At 37.2% G+C, this 20,586-nt stretch overlaps 1 protein-coding gene across 8 annotated transcripts in view; it reads left to right on the forward strand.

Annotated features, from left to right (window-relative positions):
• TTC33 (tetratricopeptide repeat domain 33) overlaps positions 1 to 20,058 on the forward strand; it is a 40,396-nt gene extending 20,338 nt beyond the window's left edge. For 5 of the 8 annotated variants that reach the window (XM_030330725.1, XM_030330721.1, XM_030330722.1 and 2 more), the window contains 4 exons: positions 5,885 to 5,983; positions 11,827 to 11,908; positions 13,360 to 13,491; positions 18,051 to 20,058. In XM_030330725.1, coding sequence (XP_030186585.1) covers positions 5,885 to 5,983; positions 11,827 to 11,908; positions 13,360 to 13,491; positions 18,051 to 18,404 — 667 coding nt within the window. In that variant the 3' untranslated portion in view covers positions 18,405 to 20,058. The remainder of the gene's footprint in view (positions 1 to 5,884; positions 5,984 to 11,826; positions 11,909 to 13,359; positions 13,492 to 18,050) is intronic. The other 3 variants (XM_030330727.1, XM_032594516.1, XM_032594518.1) reach the window with 1 other exon arrangement.
• The last annotated feature ends 528 nt before the right edge of the window (positions 20,059 to 20,586 follow it).

Here is a 20,586-nt window from a genome sequence, read left to right on the forward strand (position 1 = left end):
AGATACAAGTGAATCTACCTTTTGGTCCCTGAACTCATTAGTGAAGAGAAGATAAAAATGCATGGAAGAATTAGAGAAAAATTCAATGGAAGACAATGGGGTAGTTGGAAAAGTATTAGTCTTGTAATTGAACTAGCTTCAGATCATGGCTTTTACAGGGTTAATACCATTTGTCCTGTAGCTGCTCTCTACCTTTGTTTCCTCATCAGTAAAATGAGAACAAGCAATGCCAATCGTATGAGCACGAAGTGAATGAACTTTTCGTGAGAATAGTTGTTTGTTAAGTGATTGTACAGAAAGTACTTTGTAAAACAAATACTATGGGAATAAAAGTGTTACTCTGCGATCATGTAAGTGGTACTCATGGTCTTCATGATAAACAGAATTTTAATTTGGTCTTGGAGAGAGAGAGCCTTTGAATAAGTGAAGAGGAGGAGGAATGAAATCCTAGATGTGCTTATGTTTGTGTACTGCTCAGCCCACATGAACAGGAACATGATACGTGGGTAGGGAATGGGCGAATGTGCAGCCAGCAGGGAGCAAAGGTGGGGATGGGGCGTCATAGAAAACAGATTGGACTGATAAGCTAATACTGGAAGAAATATATTCACTAGTATCAAGTCCTACAGAATTTGCTACTACTACATTTCTTAGAATATTATGAGTAGGAGGATTATTATGAAGGAGTAAGTCAATTTTTCAGAGACAGAAGAACATAGCAAATTTCCAAAGTTTTTCATGTTGTGTCTATAATAACATTTGGAAATATTTAGAGATTAGGCTTGAAATCACCCATAAAGAAGTACACTTTCTCTTTAGGTGACATAGTTATAAATAGTCAAAATGGGTATTAAGTATTGTTGAGTGTCATGTACCTTTTTCCCTCCATTATCAGTTACATATGAAAGTTTCTCTAATGCTTCTCTGAGGTATTTTCTACATGGTCATGTGGACTTCATACTTTTTAATAAGTTGCTGGATTTAATTTATTAATTCTTTATTTAGGATTTTTATCTTATGGACTAGAAAGTCTGGAGTGATGATTAGGATTCTCTTTTTTCAGATAGTGTATCTTTTTGAGGACAAAAGCATTCTTTATTTTTATTGCTAGGTTATCCAAATATACTGAAATACACTAGGAGTCTTAAGACTACGTCTTTAGCTGTGGTATTTAAAACTTTGGTGGGGCGCCTGGGTGGCGCAGTCGGTTAAGCGTCTGACTTCAGCCAGGTCACGATCTCACGGTCCGTGAGTTCGAGCCCCGTGTCGGGCTCTGGGCTGATGGCTCAGAGCCTGGACCCTGTTTCCGATTCTGTGTCTCCCTCTCTCTCTGCCCCTCCCCCGTTCATGCTCTGTCTCTCTCTGTCCCAAAAATAAACGTTGAAAAAAAAAATTTTAAGCTTTGGCTTAGGCAGTGGCAACTGTTTTCTGGTTCAGGCCATATTGTCCTCCTTTACCCCACAAAGACTGTAGACCACTTGTGTCTGCCTTATTCCTTTAGAAATTATTGATGTATGTTAGGTCCTATTGTGTTAGCTGCATTTACCTTGGTCTGCATAGAGCTTTTATTTATTTTTAAAAAACTTTTTTTAATGTTTATTTATTTTTGAGACAGAGGAAGACAGAGCATGAGTGGGGGAGGGGCAGAGAGAGAAGGAGACACAGAATCTGAAACAGGCTCCAGGCTCTGAGCTGTCAGCACAGAGCCTGATGCGGGGCTCGAACCCACGAACCGTGAGATCGTGACCTGAGCCGAAGTCGGATGCTTAACTGACTGAGCCACCCAAGCGCCCCTGCATAGAGCTTTTAAACAAACACAGAAGTAAATGTAAACAGGGGGTCACAGTGAGCCTGTCTGAGGAAGCAGGAAGGCAGGGTGATTTGGTTTAGCTAGGGGAAGGGAGTCCTATTTATTGTTTTGCCTTTTGCAGACTTCGTGATTTTATCATATATTTATCATTAAAATAAGGCACTTATTATAGTCCTGCCCATTTATTTACATGTTTTAATTTGATCCAAATTATTCCATGATACTGGAATTAATTTCTAGTGAAATTTATTTGTTTATTTATTTACTTTTTTTAGAGAGAGAGAGAGAGAGAGCACAAGAGGGGGAGGGACAGACACACACACACACACACACACACACACACACACACACAGAATCCGAAGCAGGCTCCAGGTTCTGAGCTGTCAGCGCAGAGCCTGATGTGGGGCTCAAACTCTCAAACTGTGAGATCATGACCTGAGCTGAAGTCAGATGTTTAACTGACTGAGCCACCCAAGTGCCCCTCTAGTGAATATTACTTTATGACATTTGTGTGTATGCTCAATGAGTGAATAATCTGGGGGTAAATAATTTTATTTTATTTTTTAAATTTATTTAATTGTTTTGAGAGAGAGAGAGAGGGAGAGAGAGGGGCAGAGTGAGAGGAAGAGAGAGAGAATCGCAAGCAGGCTCCACGCCAACAGTGCAGAGCCTGACCTGGGGCTCACATCTCACGAACTGCAAGATCCTGACTTGAGCCAAATTTGAGAGCCAGATGTTTAATGGACTGAGCCACCCAGGCACCCCTAGGTGATAAAATAATTTTAAATGATCTCTATATCTGAAGTAGAAATTGGGAGGTTAAAATTGTGACTTTTTACTTGTTTCAGAAAACTCATTGTCTAGTATGGCAACGAGTAGACCAGGGCAATTGCTTTCAATACAGGAACAACTAGGGAACATCCTGTACCACGTAGAAGTTGGCATCATTGTTTTAATTTGCTTTGGAAAATGACCTTTATTCAGTGTGCATACATCTTTATGTAATTTCAGAGCTCCTTCCTACTGTTTCCAGAGGCAGTTGATCTGCTCTGAATTGTTTGTTCTTGTCTATAATAAAAAATTAAAAACTTTTAAGATGTGTTTGTTCTTTTATGTAAGTAAATAGTTTAAATTATTACTGAAAGTGGGCTTTATGATTCAGCCTAATCCTGAGTCCACGTAATTTTAATAAGTGATAGTGACTAAAACTTGGAGCAGTTTGGAATTTAAAGTATATTTATATCTTTCCCTTGCCTAATAAAACCACCCAGGAACTCTACTCTGAGCATTATCTCAGCACTTCTTTCCAATCCAGCCCTCCTTTCACTAAATATGTATGTCTTGAGAAGATATGCAATAATTATGTTTTTTCTCTTTTATTGCCTCTTGCAGATTCTTTTTTCTTTCTTTCTGAGCTATGGAAATTAGGTTCCTTATTAGAATGTTCGTTGTATTAGCTACACATTATTTTGTCCTTGCTTTCTTCAGAATGCTACTCCAAATTCTAGACAGAAAAACCTCAAAATAACTTGAGGAATTTTTTTTGTTTAATTCAGAAAATTTATCATTGTCTAAAAGTTGGAACCTGATTTACCTACAGTGGAAATCACACAACTTTCACTCAAATTAAACCTGTCTAAAACTACTTTCTGTATCATTATAACGTCTATATGAAAGTGTTTATAAAATCAAGGAAGCAAACTAAACTTTTAATTTCAAATATATCCTGAACAAAAGAAAACCACTTCCAATATGAAAATATAAATTCAGCCAGAGAAGTTATTTCTATCATTTTGGGGTACAATTATTATTATTTTTTAAATGTTTATTTATTTTTGAAGGGGAGATGAGTGGGGGAGGGCCAGAGAGAATGGGAGACAGAGTATCCAAAGTGGGTCTGTTCTGCCTGCCCCCCCACCCCCATGGGAGCCTTGAACTCACAAACCATGAGATCATGACCTGAGCCAAAGTCATGCTTAACTGGACTGACTCACCCAGGTGCCCATGGGGCACAATTACTGCAAATATTATTAGAAACACAATATAAAATAAGGTGAAAATTTTAAAGTTCTTGATGACATAGGTTTTAAGGAGGAAATAAAATTATTTAATGATAATATATAATAATGAGGAATCTTAATATTCACTAGGGATTTGATAAAAATGTAGCTGTATGGAAATAGCTTTTAAATTTATTTTGATGTTTCCACATAAGGATGTAAAATTGGTAGAAATCAATTAGAAATCTGTCATGATATTAGTGAAAGTGATACTCCTTTGTAGCTATATTTTATTTGACATAGAAAAAACGCTATAACATTTCTTCTTAAATACAGTGAAACCTCATTCATGGCTTCCTCATTTATGAGTTTACCCACTCACAAATATATTGGTAACCCCCAAGTCAGTGCTCATGGTGCTTTCACAGTTGTTAGTGGACATCGGCAGAGCTGAGAAGAATCTGAGTGCCTCCTGTGTGTATTCCCAGCTGAGTCCAACACGGCAGGTGCTCTGCCTTCTTGTTTCAGCTCTCACACTGTATAAACAAGTGTCCCTTTTTGGGGTCTGCCTAGTGTTATATTTTCCACATTTTTGTGCCCTTTGTTGGTGATTTTGCTGTTTAAAACGCCTCCGAAGTATAGTTCAGAAGTGCTGTCTAGTGTTCCTAAAGACAAGAAGGCTGTGATGTGCCTTACAGAGAAACTACATGTGTTCATTCAGTAAGCTTTGTCCAGTAAGCTTCGTCCAGGCATGAGTTACAGTGCTGTGGGCTGTAAGATCAATGTTAATGAATCAGCAATATTTATTAAATAAGATGTCTTTAAACAGGAGCACATAAAACAAGGCTATATATTAATCAGTTGATACAAATATGACCATAGGCTTGCAGAAACTTAACCCTGTATTCCCCTATGAGCCGTGATTCAGTATTCACTAATTCAGTCTTTACAGCAGCTTTATAGAACATAACTACAAGAATGAGAATCAACTATATCTGGAAGACAGCTAATGAGTTACATTACATTTTAATGTATGCAGCTTTTCTTTTTATCAAAAATCTAATTGAATTAAATTTTAAATTAAAATTTAAAGCTGTGTAAAGTCTGGAAGTCTTTCTAAAAAATTTTTTAAAAAGTCTTTCTGATTTGGCAAAGATAAAATTATATTCAACATCATTTGACATTTGTTGTTTTATATTCTACTCTCCTCACCCAAATTAGTCTAGCATATTAATTTCTTATATATATATATATATATTTTTACTCACTGAAAATGTATTTGGTGATTTTTGTTAAGCATGGATGCCACAAAGAAAATATTAAATAAACACCTTTTGTGGGTGATACACAGAAACTGTTTCGATATGTAGTAAAGAGGACTATTTAGAGAGTTCTTTGGATGATCTAAAAGAAGGGCATTTAAATGGGGAAATAGAAGCATTAAAGAGTATTTGAGATGATTTTTGGGAGGAGAGGGCATCAGGGCAGAGTCAGGAAAGACACATTGGAATTAGCTGAAGAACAGGCCGAACAGTGTTCCAGCCGAAAGGAGGCCAACGAAAGTCATTACTTGGGGCGCCTGGGTGGCTCAGTCAGTTAAGCGTCCGACTGACTTGGGCTCAGGTCATGATCTCACAGCTTGTGAGTTTGGGCCTGCTTTGGATTCTGTGTCTCCCTCTCTCTGTCCTTCCCTTGCTCTTGCTCTGTCTCACAAATAAATAAACATTGAAAAAAATTTTTTAAAATCATTACTTGAATTTTTGATAATCCCAGCAAGGAAGGCTGAGGACTTACACTAAATAGGAGCAGTGACAGTGAGTTAAAGGATGAATTAGAGAATTGACGACTCATGTAACCTAGGGCAGGGCAAGTGTAGTCAAGGCTGACTCCAGGATTCTGTCTCAGTGACTCGGTGGTGCTGTTCTCTAAGCCATGGTTGCAAGCATAGAGTAAGTCTGGAGTGGGAGATGATGATAAGTCCAGTCTGGACATGTGTTAGAGATCTATGTCAACCTTCTCTGGATTTTATACTCCTAGTTAGTTATCTTTTCATTTCCCTTTTTGGTATTCACAGACTTCCCAATGAGTTGCCAGCATTCGTTGTTCCTACTTCTTACTCCCACTTTGCTCAGCGGTCTGGCGTCCACTCCTGCCCTTCCAGGAATGCTGTTTGGTCAGTGTCACCAATGATTGACATGTTGCTGCATCTCTCTTAGGTACAACCCAGCACTCTCTCTGTGACAGGCTTCTCTTTGGTTTCTTTGAAATCACACACACTCCTGAATTTCTTCCTTTCTTTCTCAACTTCTCAGTCATATTTGCTAGCCCTTCCTTGTCTGCTTGACCTCTGAATTTTGAAAACTTGAGCCCTGGTATCTTTTCTCTTTCTCATTTACTCTCTCTCTGTGTGAACTTAACCAATCCATGGTTTGTGTAATGTATTTGTATAATTTTTAATGAAAAGAAAAAGACAGTAACATATGTACATGATTTAAAAAAAAGCAAATGCAATAGCAACAAAGGCTATACAATGAAGACTAAATCTTGCCCTTACTCCTGTCCTCTGGTCTCTTAGTTCACTTTCCCACAGGAAACCAGTTACCAGTTCTTTGATATCTTGCCAAAGATAATCTTTAGATTTATAAGCATGTGTATGTATATATCTTTTAAAACATCATAAATGTTGATATTCTAAATATATACACCATTCTCTCCCTTGCCTTTTTTACTTAATATATCTTAGAGATTATTTTCTATAGAACTGCCTTTAAAAAAAAAAAAAAAAGGCCATATACTATCCCTTAACCATCCAGACTCTAAAACCAGAGTCTAAAACTAGACTCTATCTAAAACCAGAAACCAAACCAGAAAGATTTGGATATGATGGGGTATTTGTATTTCATTGCATGATGTATTAAAATGTATCTTGCCATCTCTTTTTTGAGAAAGGATGTTTTCATCTTTAATTTTTATGAATGATATAGTGACTGGCCTTTCAGAGATAGAAGTGTGCATACATCCAGGTCAGCTCGAAAGAAAGATTTATAGGAATGGAATTGCTGGGTCAAACAGGATGTGCATTTAAAAAGGCATTTTTCCTCCCTCCCAAACCCTCCCCTTTTTTCTTGGAGTATATTGTTAACCAAGTAAGTAACAGATGGGTTTTAGGGGGCATGTGCACATGAGCTGATTTTTCCCACTGTAAAGAACATTTCCTTACTGGCCTTTGTTTAGAGGTTTGTTATTTTTATTTGTAAGTTTTTGAGAGAAAAAAGTTGTCTTTGTCCCTCACAGAGGTTTTGAGAATAGTGTTCATGTACATGTTCTTTTATTGTTTACACAGTGCAAATTGAAAGTCATTGTTCATTTGAAGTGGAGCTTCTAAGTGTATCCGTTTATGTGCATGCGTTTTGAAGGCTAGATTGAGAAGAGGACACGAGAGGGCTGCTTATTTGTGTTTCATTGTAAGGATTTTCCCCCTTTTCTGTAAGACCTAAAGTAAATATTTTAAAAGTATCATTCTAGTTGTTAAACAGGTAAGCTAGTTTTTGAGGATTGAACAGCTTAAATATGATTTGTATTTTAGGTGTACATAATCAAGAGTATTAGTGCCATTTGAATTTTTGATTAGCATAAAGATAGCTAGTTTTAAGAACCAAACCAACTGGGAACTGAAGTTATGTTTCCTGTAAAGCTGGCGGGTCATATCAATAGAAAATTGGAAGGGGAGTAGTACAGACAAGGAAATATAGTGTTTATTTCTTCCCTCATTGGCTTTTTTGTTAATTAAAGGAAATCAATGAGAATGCTATCTTAAGTTAGACTAACCTTCCTTCTAAGGTGATCTCATTTCCAGTCAGTTTTACATCAAACATAACATGTGTATTATATTTGATCTCCAAAATACAATTTTCTTCAATAATTATTCCTGGCCCACTTCCTTCCAAAAGATCATTGTAATGGCCAAAGGGTAATTTTTTCCAGTTTTATTGAGATATAATTGATGTATAACATTGTGTAAGTTTCAAGTGGAGAATGTGATTATTTCATGAACATATATATTGCAAAATAATTACCATAGTAAAAGATTAGTTGACACATCTGTTATCTCATATAATTCCTTTTTTTTTTTTTTGTGGTAAGAACATTTAAGATTTACTCTTAGCAGCTTTTTAAGTGTAATGTCTAACAGTAGAGGATTTATTTGAATGAATTTTGCATTGAAATAGTAGTAATCAGTTACTAAGCATTAAGCTATAGAGAGAAGCATTTGATAATTTAAAGACAAAATAATGTTTCGTATGTATGATATACATTAAAACACTTAGAAGAATATACAATAAAAATGTTAACTATGGTTGTCATCTTTTGGTGGAATTATGAGTGTCTTTAATTTCTGTGTGTGTGTGCGCGTGTGTGTGTGCGCACACGCGTGTGCAGTTTCCTTTCTGGTTCTTCTCTACTCGTGTGTTTGGGAAGCAGTTTTTTCTGTCAAAACAATTATGTCAAAACTGTCGTCATTTACTCAGGTATAGAATATAAGGAAGGCCAGATTTAAGAACATTTTGTGTTAAAAAAAAAAAAAATCAAATGCTTTTTGTGAACCAACCACATGTTTTAGTTGCCAGCATAGGTTTGGAGTCCTGGGCCACCATACTAGATGTGCGTGTGCGGATCAAAGAAGGAAGAGGTCCGCTGGGATCATGCCTTCCTCCTCCTTCCCTTTCTCTCTTATCCACAAGCTGTTGTTTTTATCCCCTTAAGAGTCCACCAGTGAAGTTCAGACTTTCTCATTTCTTCTTTGTAGATCCCTTTTCATCTTCTTCTTTCCTAGCTTGAGTACCAGGTGAGGCCCATGCATCTCTTCTCTGCCATCATTCTTTTTTAAAAGTATGTTTTGCTTAAAGGAGGCTACTTTATCTGGGGGGCTGGGAAAGGAAGGACTATAAGAACGGCATCCTTGAGAGGTTAGCACATGAATCCAAGCAGTGTGATCTGATAGGTGGTAACCCTACAGAAGCAGCTAGTTAATTAATTCTGATAGTTGATGGTGTTTTAGTAAGAGGAGAATTCATAAATAAGAAATTTTAATGGTACCTGAAAAGATACATTAAATGCCTTACTTTGAAGTTCAGTGGGCAGTTTCTAAGCTAACATTAACGTATGAATTATCTAAAAATATCTGTGAGTCTCAGATTCCCATTCAGGGTAACTAGGAGGCAGCAGTGGGACACTGCTGTTTAACTAACCCGTGTCCATCACCTGCTGAGCACAGTTTATAGGAAAGTCATGTGGCAGCCATTTAACACCTGTGCCGGCCACGCTTACGGGCATAGCCTGACACCGTGCAGAAGTGTCCGAATATGTGGGAAGCAGAGACGTATGGGCACTCCAGACGGATCTCAGAGTGAGATGAAGGAAGAGCATTGACAAACAGCAGCCAGTGACACTGCCTGTTTCAACTTTGGGGACCCTGGCTCTAGATACATGCTTGAATTTGGGAAAATCCTTAATAAAGAAATAATTCTCAATTAACGGAGCTCTCAGAGGTTTGATTTGTGACACAACATTGCGATGCAGGCAGAGGCAGAGAGAAACATAGACCATTGGGGCAGCAGGTCATAAAAATGAGGTGAATAATGGCCACACTGTTCCTAAACTTCCAGTAGTCTTTCACCCAGAGTTCAACAGTTTTCAAACAGTATTTCTTCAGTGCTCAGCAAGAGCCCCTGAAGAAGATACTAACCATGGTCCAGGCAGTAGTTTTGATAACCTCTCTGCATGTTCACATTTGGTTTGCTTGGAAACAGACTACCAGCTTTTGCGGGGTGAATCTTTTTCTGTTTTAATTTTTTAAAGTTTATTTATTTATTTTGAGTGAGAGAAAGAAAGCTGAGTGGGGGAGGGGCAGAGAGGAAGAGAGAGAATCCCAAGCAGTCTCCATGTTCAGCACAGAGCCCAACATGGGGCTCAATCTCACCACCACAGGTCGTGACCTGAGCCAGTATCAGGAGTTGAACACTTAACTGACTGAGCAACCCAGGTGCCCTGTGGGATGAATCTTCAGCTTATATATAGCTTACATATAGCCGGCTTCTACAAAATAGCAGTAGCCACTGCTACAACCTATCATGGCAGCTAAGGCAAGCTTTGTAAAGCACACTCCCATCATGTCCACCCTCACCCCTGCTGCTGGCCATGGAGTTGGCTCTGTGGCAAACTTATTTTTTTTTTCAACGTTTATTTATTTTTGGGACAGAGAGAGACAGAGCATGAACGGGGGAGGGACAGAGAGAGAGGGAGACACAGAATCGGAAGCAGGCTCCAGGCTCTGAGCCATCAGCCCAGAGCCCGACGCAGGGCTCGAACTCACGGACCGTGAGATCGTGACCTGGCTGAAGTCGGACGCTTAACCTACTGTGCCACCCAGGCGCCCCAGTGGCAAACTTATTTTAAGGTGTCGGTAGCCCATTTGTCATTTGTCAGGCTGGCGTAAGACCCCTGGATGTGACATTGTCCGTTTGTACTACTAGTAAAGGAACTCTATAACAAGGTGAAAACAGAACGTACTTTTTTATGTTCTTCACCTTTGTATTTTCTACCAAATTTTGCCTTTATTTCTTTATTTCACCGCCCTCTGTTTAAATAATAATCAGTGCATATTAGCCCATATTTTGGTCGTTATGTTTGGTTTGGACCTTCACACATCCAGTAGGAAATTGTGGAGAAGAACACATACAGAGGAAATAAGGGTCTGGAAGACAGGTAATAATGAGTCATTCAAGAGAAGGCAGCACATGGATAGGGCTTACTACGCTATGAAAGATATTTTCCATGGTTCACAACCTTGGTGTTTATTAGCATTACCTGGTTTAAAAAATATAGATGCCTGGGTCCTATTCTGAGAATATATGTTTTAGTTGATTGAGGCAGGGGCCAGCTGTGTGGTGTGTGTGTGTGTGTGTGTGTGTGTGTGTGTGTGTGTGTCGTGTTGTGTATTTCTTCCCCTCCAGAATCTCCCTAGATCATTCTGTATGTAGCCAAGAATTAAAACTAGTGGGTTATATATTTTCTGTTTAGTGCTAGAAAGCAGAATTAGTAGCACTGGGGGAAAGGTACAAGATAGAAAGTTTCAGCTCATAATGGAAAATATTCTGGTAAATAGAACTTCCTCCTCCTACAGTATTCAAGGATACAAGAGTTAATCACTTGTGAAGGATGCCGTGAGAATGACTGCTTTGGATAACACGAAGGACTCAGTAGTGCCTTCATTTTATTTACAAAAGGAAGTGCTGCGGTGCTTCCACAGATTTGGCAGGTGGCGTGCTAAGACCAGCTTTGGGCAGAGGGAGCCTGAGGTGTCTGTGGCACATCTTTGTGGAGATGTGAGTTGACCACACAGCTTTGGAGCTCACAGGAGAAACCTGACTAGGAGAACGTCGGTGAAAAGGTGGTGGTGGAAACCACCATCTCTGTACTGTTTATCATTCATTTGACCCCTTTTGTTATAAACTTGCCGTGCGTTACTAGTCCCCGAGTTCCTGGAATTTACGGACAAGGAAGCTTAAATCTGAAGAATCCTTACGCAATTACCAGACAACTTCTTAAATTGTTCTGTGCCTAGATTGCTCAGCCAAGCCCAGGATTACAACTGGATTATAAATTCCTCATTAACGTCCTTTGCAATACATCTAACATGCATGACAACATTTGCACGTTGAGGTTGATGAAAGAGAGGGAAATTTTGGTGGTGATTTCTCAGCCCAGAAAATAAAATTGGAAAAAGATTTCTAAGATACCTTTTATTTAATTTATGTTTGTCTTTTTTTCTTTTGCCACCCTTTCCTTTATCTCTTAATTTTCTTGCTTTTGTACCATTGTTATTTTTGTCATCAGTTCTTGAATAGAGCTATTTCTTGATATACAGTTATTCCTTAGTACCTGATTTTAACATCTGGTCATGTACTCTCAAGGATTTAGTGAAGATAAGATACTAATGTAACTTCATGACCACAGGTATCGAGAGGCGATTCAAAAATGGGACGAAGCACTGCAGTTAACCCCAGATGATGCTACCCTGTACGAGATGAAATCACAGGTAATGGTTATGAAGAATTTCACTTCCATTATGAAATTGTACTATGTTTATATTTGTTTGGTGAATAGAAATGAACCAAAATAGCATTTCTTTCCATTTTCTTTCTCAAATATGTCTTTTTAAATGTTTTTCAATATTTCCTTTATAGAAAACATGTCACCATGTTTATTGCTCTGCCTCTTGCACAACATTAGAAATTCATTTCTTTTCACAATGAAGTTAACTTATTTCAGCCTATGGTAAGATATGAACAGATGGCTGTCTTTTAGGAAGTCACTGGTGATTTCTTAAATAAATGAAATGTGTTTGCTTTCCTTGGAAATTAATTATAGTGGACTGACCAATAACTTCATTTCTTCAGAATGAGGGTGGATTGGACTCCGGATGATATGTCTCTAAAAATGGCCTAGTCCTTAGCAAAAGGTCAGAATAGACTCAATTTATTTTTAAAAATAACATTTGAATTTTAAAAATATATTTCTAATATTTTGTGGGAAAGTCTGTAAAGAAAATCTCTGAGCAACTGGATTAAGTTATCCAAAAGACGTAAAAAGTCTCTAATAGAGCATCAAACATGTTTTTGGCAGGGAGTAGTCGCGCTTCAGCCTTGATCTACACATCTTACAGGTATCTTTCAGGTAATGATTTCAAACATAGGGCACATTCTTTATCAACTTTGATTTTAGATCAGCCAAGAAAACCCCAAATAAATTATGTCCACTGGATGAAGTGCTGCGAGGACCTTCATTTGGTTAAGTCTTTAATTTTCAGTCTTGACTAGATACATATTAAAGGCAGTATTTGTGGTGAACTGTATGAAATAGATTGTTTAACTTGGAACCTGATAATGACAGTTGTGTTACAAATCTTATGAAATGTGAATGGTCCCCAAAATGATAGATAAAATCTAGCCTTTTCCCATAGATTGAAGTGGAAGGTTCTAGAACTCCCTATTTTTCTGCTTTGTATGGTTTGGAGAACCCAGTTGTGGGGAGGCCTGTGGAATGTTTAAATGATTTTTGTAGCAGGAAGATGTTTATAGGGTGGTGGTTGAACAAATTTAAATTTGTCTCATTTAACAATGAGACCTGGGATCTCCTGAAAACCACATCGTAAATAGAAACAATCAGAAGTGGAATTAAGAGTTCAAATAGCTCTGAGCCACCATGGCTAGAGTGTGACCACCTTATTTTGACCAGATGGACAACAGGGTTCAGTGACTGAAAAGGAGATGTTTTACATTTTCATAGTTATTTTAGGAATAGGAAGAAGAATATTTGTTCCTGACCCTGATGGGCAGAGGAGTGGGTCAAAACCACTGAAGTACTATATTTACCAGACTAAAAATATTTTTTTTAAATGAAAAGATTTGTTTGCATATGGTTATTCATTAGTAGTTTGCTAGTTTATGGAAATTGCTGACAGGTTTTATTTCTTCTTTTTGGTTATAGGTCCTAATGTCTCTTCATGAAATGTTCCCTGCAGTACATGCAGCTGAAATGGCCGTGCAGAGAAACCCACATTCATGGGAGTCTTGGCAAACTTTGGGACGTGCTCAGCTTGGATTAGGAGAGATAGTCCTGGTAATGAAGTCAGATTATAATAATGATGAAATTTTGTTTTGTTGTGTTTTTGATTAGCTGAACCAAAAAGTAAGTAGCTATTTATCATGTCTATGCAGAGAGTAAATAGCAAATTACCTCTTAAAGGTATTAATCCATAAACACAGATAAAAGTTATTACTGAACATCTTTTCCATTTTATTTTATTTATTTATTTATTTTTTATTTTTTAACGTTTATTTATTTTTGAGACAGAGAGAGACAGAGCATGAACGGGGGAGGGGCAGAGAGAGAGGGAGACACAGAATCCAAAGCAGGCTCCAGGCTCTGAGCCATCAGCCCAGAGCCCAACGCGGGGCTCGAACTCACGGACCGCAAGATTGTGACCTGAGCTGAAGTCCGACGCCTAACCAACTGAGCCACCCAGGCGCCCCCATCTTTTCCATTTTAAGCATCAATTATATTAGAGTCAGAATATTTTTTCAGGTATTAGACATCATGAAAATTTTTTTAAAATGGCATTTGGTAAACCTTACTGAAATACATATAAAATAAGCAACTCTTAGGTTAGTTTTTTGCAACATTAAGGTCTCCACTTATAAAGTGATGCCAGTAGCACATGGAGACAAAACCCCTAATAGATTATGTAAGGGAAGGAAGAAAGTAGAGTATGGGAGAGTAATGATGATAAATATTTAGACGGAAAAGTTGTCAGGCTTAGTGAGGGGAAAACGGGGCAGGATAGAAGCTTATGAAAGTGGAAGACTTATTGTGTTGTTTTGTTATTAATTGGTACGTAATGCATTTCTCAACTTGTCTGGACCATAACTGGTAGGAAGCACAGGCTAAATAGATGAGAGGTGGTTAAGACAATTATCCTGTTTTTGTTTTTGTTTTGGCAAGGCTACATATACCTGGCAGCTGACTTCCTGAAGAGTGTTTGCAAATCTAATCTAGTACTGGCAGATTTTGTTTGTCATTAACTAAGATTGTTTCAAGGCTTTATTTGCCTTTTACAGGTAGAAGTAAAACAACAAATAAAAAATTCAAAATGGTTTCTTTAAAGGCTAAGGAAATTACTGGTAAAACCTGAATTTAACTTTACTAACAATGGCTTTAGTAAGTTATAGATAACTTAGATTTTTCTGGTACTCTTGTAAATATTATTTCTATATACCAAAAAGTGTCAAATTCTCAGAAATCATAAATATGGAATTTTGATGAGAGAATAATTGGTTTCAAGTAACTTAAATATGATAATCCAAAATGAGGTTCGCACTGATGGAAACCAGTTTAACCGAAGTCCATTTTCCTTTTTTTTTTTTTTTTTACCTGAAGACTTAAATCATACCAGAGTTGGAGAAAAGAAATTCATGGTATTTTGTTTTCTATAGGTTAACAGGAAAACAAATGGAGCTTATTACACAATACTTTCCCCCCGTTTCTCCTTTATTTAAAAACTTACAAAGCATTATCACTTTTGCTTGTTAAGTGTCTATGGTAATGTGGAAAAAAATCTCTAGGATGTAATGTTTAGCAAAGACTGCCCAATAGAGAAAGAAACTCTTGCAGGTGACACAGTAGAGATACTTTGCACCAGTCGGTAAAAGTAAAATTGCTTAATATTTTAAGTTGTTTTGAATAAGGGAACCAGTTGTTCAACTCTTATTTTTTTTCCTGTTGATATGGTTCTGCCGATTAAAATTGTGAAATTCTTAGAGGGATTAAAAGTGTTATTTTTTTTTCCCTTAGTTAATGTAATTTTTTAGAGCTCTACTTGGAAAAATCGGAGTGTAATTTTTATGTCAATTTAAGAGATTCTTTTGAAAGACTGGAATGGTAAGAAAAAAATGACCATACTTAAAATGTCATAGAGGAAGGGTCACTATGAGAAATATATTGAAAACATGCTAAAAACTGTAACATCTAACCATTCTTCCTATATATGTATATATTTGGACAAAAACACAAGAAAATACTTACATAAATAGATCAGGCAGTAAGTTAAAAGTCCATAGTTGGGGATAGCCCCAATAGTAATTATTTAGGTTTTTACATAGAGTTGAGTATTGGAAGTTATCAGTCACTAAGTTCTTCACCTGAAACTAATATTACACTATATGTTAACTAACTGGAATTTAAATAACTTGAAACTAAAAAACAAAACATGCCTGGGTGGCTCAGTCGGTTAAGTGTCCAACTTTGGCTCAGGTCTCCCGGTCTGTGAGTTCGAGCCCCTCGTCGGGCTCTGTGCTGACAGCTCAGAGCCCGGAACCTGCTTCAGATTCTGTGTCTCCCTCTCTCTCTGCCCCTCCCCTGCTCATGCTCTGTCTCTCTCTGTCCCTCAATAATAAATAAATGTTAAAAAAATTAAAAACAAAACAAAAGTTGGCTGTTGGAAAATGATTATGACTTAGTTTGTTCTTCATTTTCCAATTGAAGTGTAAATTTAACTTACCCATCGAGACCTTTTTTTAAATTTTTTTAATGTTTTTATTTATTTATTTTTGAGAGAGAGAGAGAAAGAGAAAGCAGGGGAGGGGCAGAGAGAGAGGGAGACACAGAATCTGAAGCAAGCTGCAGACTCTGAACTCTCAGCACAGAGCCTGATATAGGGCCTAAACCCACGAACCTTGAGACCATGACCTGAGCCGAAGTCAGACGCTTAACCAATTGAACCACCAAAGTGTCCCATCTTTCTTCTTTTTTAATGCAGACAATTATCTCTATAAAATTCCCTTTTAGTTCTACTTTTGCTCTATCCCATAAATGTTAATGTGTTATATTTTCATTCTCATTGGTCTCAAGATGTTATTCCCTTTTGATTTCTTTGACCCATTGGTTGTTCAAGATTGTGTTGTGTAGTTTCTACTTGTTTGTGAATTTCCTAGTTTTTCTTCTGTTGATTTCTAGTTTTATTCTGTTGTTGTCAGAAAACGGGGCTCCTGGGTGGCTCAGTTGGTTAAGCGTCTGACTCTTGATTTCAGCTCAGGTCATGATCTCAGGGTCGTAAGATCAAGCCCCAAGTCAGGCTCCAAGCTGAGCGTGAAGCCTGCTTAAGATTCTCTCCCTCTGTCTCTCTGCCCCTCCCCCACTCACTCTCCTGTACTCACTCACTCTCTCAAAAAGAAGAAAAGATGACATACTTGGTATGATCTTAGTCACCTTAAATTTGTTAAGAAGACTTGTTTTGCGGGGCGCCTGGGTGGCTCAGTCGGTTAAGCGGCCGATTTCGGCTCAGGTCATGATCTCACGGTCCGTGAGTTCGAGCCCCGCGTCAAGCTCTGTGCTGACAGCTCGGAGCCTGGAGCCTGTTTCAGATTCTGTGTCTCCCTCTCTCTCTGACCCTCCCCCGTTCATGCTCTGTCTCTCTGTCTCAAAAATAAATAAACGTTAAAAAAAATTAAAAAAAAAAAAAAAAAAAAAAAAGAAGACTTGTTTTGTGACCTAACATGTGATGCTATCCACTTATCATGTGATCTTTCCTAGAAAATGTTGTTTGTCCTTGAGAACAGTGCGTATTCTGGTGCTGTTGGGTGGAATGTTTTGTATATGTCTGTTCAGTCCCTTTGATCTATAGTGTTGTTCAGGCTCTCTGTTCCCGTATTGATCTTCCTTCTGGCTGCTGTCTGTATTCATTACTGGGATTTGGGTATTGCAGTCTCCTGCTATTACTTTATTTGCTATTTCTCCCTTCACTTCTGTCAGTGTTTACTTTATATATTTAGGTGTTCTGATGTTGGGATGCATATATATTTATAATTGTTATATATTCTGGGCCAATTGACCCTTTTATCATTCTTTAATATCCTTTGTCTCTTGTGACAGTCAATACATGTTAACATTATGCGGAGCTAAGCTCTTGGCTTCAGAGGTAGGCATTCTTGGTACCTTCCTGATCGTGGTTTAGTCAAGAAATCCCTAGATTCTTATATTTGCTAGTCTGCAGAAGCTGAACAATGCATTTGCTCTGTCTTAAACCATATCCTTAATTGTACTTCAGTGGACTTTTACTCCTCAGCAGTGATGTGTCAGTCACTTTCTTTCACACTTCTTTAACTTTTCTTTTCATCATAATCATCATGCAGTGTTAAGGGTACAGCCTAAATGTCTATCCTTGCATTCTAATATGTTTTTTAAACAGATATATATATGTATATATCTTACATACATACATACATATATATATACATATTAATATATATTATATATTATATCATATATATACATATATAGTAAAAAAAAGATATAGATGGAGATATTGTGGATTCTATTAAATCCACTCATTTTTTAAAATAAAGCAAAGGAGGGGCGCCTGGGTGGCGCAGTCGGTTAAGCGTCCGACTTCAGCCAGGTCACGATCTCGCGGTCCGTGAGTTCGAGCCCTGCGTCAGGCTCTGGGCTGATGGCTCGGAGCCTGGAGCCTGTTTCCGATTCTGTGTCTCCCTCTCTCTCTGCCCCTCCCCCGCTCATGCTCTGTCTCTCTCTGTCCCAAAAATAAATAAACGTTGAAAAAAAAAAATTAAAAAAAAAAAAATAAAGCAAAGGAAAAACTCTGATGTTTTTTTTATCTCCCTTAGGCAATTCGAAGTTTTCAGGTAGCCCTTCACATCTATCCAATGAACCCTGAAATATGGAAAGAAGACCTTTCTTGGGCAAGAACACTCCAGGAGCAGCAGAAGGTAGCACAGAAGATTAAGAAGTGTGACGCGTCAGCGGAAATGACACATTTCTCACCAAAGTCAATCCCCGACTATGACTTTGAAAGTGATGAGATTGTTGCTGTTTGTGCAGCAATTGCGGAGAAACAGAAGACAGTTTCAGCAAATAAGACAATGGTTATTGTTTCGGCCTCTGGGACTGTAGAGACGGTCACTGAGAAGGAAGATGGTGCTACACCACCAGATGGCTCTGTTTTTATCAAAGCCCGATAAAGTAGCAGGAACCCTTTGAATCTGGCTTTTTGATTGCTCTTAAAGTTTGAGGCCTAGGGACATCTACTGTGGAGAGACAGAATAAAACTCCTGTTTGTAAAATGAGTTTTGCAGATGAGGCATATAAAAACTAAATGGTAGAATTATCGTGTAGTGTTTGGGCTGTGCTTTGATTAAGTTACGATTTAAACTTCTTAAGATTAGAATTGTGAGTACAGTGGGGTTTGATTAATAAACTTAAAAAAATAATCCAAAAATGTAAGTGAATGCGTTTTAAAGACACAACTTGAAAAGTGAATTCTCTAATAGTGAATAACTTGATGGCCAGTGTTATTAAAATGTTGACTCGTTGACTTTTGTTACACGATAAAGGAAGTTGGTGATTTCTTTCCCTCCTAATACTCCTGTTACTATTCACTCTTCTGTTTTTCTGATTGCATTAGAGGAAGTCTCCCAAAGCTCAAATATTTTTTGACATTTATTTTGATTCAAAGTTGTCATTTGGTTATTTTTGGAATCTTTGAAAGTTTGCATGAAAATGCATGCAAACTGTGTACGTTCTAAACATTTTCTGGACTTTCTCTTCATTCTGATTTGTGCTTATATTTTGACTTCAAAATTATTACAACAATGGTAGTTGCCTTCTTCAGTATTAGATATGTGAAATACTGATCAATGTCACAATGATGGTTTTATTGTTTTAGTTGTAAAAGTAGATAGAGTATTCCTTACCACAAGTGAGTCATGTTTGAGATGTGCATTTTTGAAAAATGCTTTTATCGATGTGTCATATCAAATTGTACTGCTGCACTGGCCCAGTTAAAAGTAGTATTTTCTTCTCCTTATTTTTAAAAGCTTAAAAACTCTGAAAAAAACTTACCTTTTGCTTTTAACGTTCCAGCTGACGGTTTGGAATTCTTTTTCTAGATAACTTTTTTGGAACTACTCAATTAAATTACAATTTTAAATAGCTAAATTATGTCTTTCTAAAAAAGTAGGGATGTTTATGAGTGTCAGTGAATGTATATATCTTGGGCATGACATACATAGGAACTGAAACATGACTTAACAGTACAATCCCATGAGTAGAGAAGAATATATTTAAAGAAATATTTCGTTGAAAGGCCACGATCGCATTCACAAATCAATACTGTCATTGCTAATATGAGTTATTTTTATACTACATATATTATAGTACAATTATATAGAACTACTGGGTCCTGTTACTTCTGACACTCAGGAAGCTATTTTTGCTGTAAAATTAATTTTTTCCTTGTCAGAGATGAAAGTAAGCTGTTTTAAAGAATCTTACCTTAACCTGTTGGAGCATGTAAGTAATGGTCTACATTTTTCTGAGATGATTTAAAAAATGTTTCCTTTAGTGGAATGCTTACCTCTTTTTTTTTTTTTTTCAGAGTGTTATATTTTCCCTCAAAGTTACATCAGAAGGTTAGCTGTGGTTAGGTTAGTTTTAGAATAATTGAAAAACACAAATGTTAGTTACATTTTATTTTGTTTAATAAAGGATATTCTCATAGGGTAGATACTTGAGTATATACAGAAGTGAGCATTCACCATTTGGTATGTGGTTTTGAGTAGTGGGTTTTTGTTTATCGTGTAATTTGTGAATAAATAGTTTTTTCTGCACTTTAAAGATTTGCCTCTGTGTTGTTAGCTTTTGAAAAATTTGATTTATTTAATTTCTTTCTTATGTGAAAATAAAATATGTAAGGCACCTTGTATCTTGCATAGGAAGTACTCAGTAAATGTTAGCTATTTCTATGAAGAACTTGAATTAGTATGGAGATATTTAACCTCAGTTTCTTCTGATTTTAGGAAGGTAGGAGAACTTTGTAATCTTTATCAGAAAGTGAGAAGTCACTACTTTTGGTATTATAGGACAGATGGTTATCAGTTCTTGGCATAACAGGTGGGATTGTTCTTGGCATAAAATCTATGCCTCAGCCCCAAAAGAGGCAAGACCCAGGATGGAAGGCATGTAGCCACTAAATTCTGTTAACAGAACCTAGTGTTTTTTCTGTATTATGGAGAGGGAAGGCAGCTCATTTATCCATGCTCCAAAAGATTCTCAGCTAGTATCTTCTATGCATGAGGAGAAAAATGCATATATCATTTTGTAAAGATGTGAATAGTGATCTACAGACATTTGCTAAACCTGTTA

The sequence above is a fragment of the Lynx canadensis genome, chromosome A1, assembly GCF_007474595.2.
Source record: "Lynx canadensis isolate LIC74 chromosome A1, mLynCan4.pri.v2, whole genome shotgun sequence".
NCBI lineage: Eukaryota > Metazoa > Chordata > Mammalia > Carnivora > Felidae > Lynx > Lynx canadensis.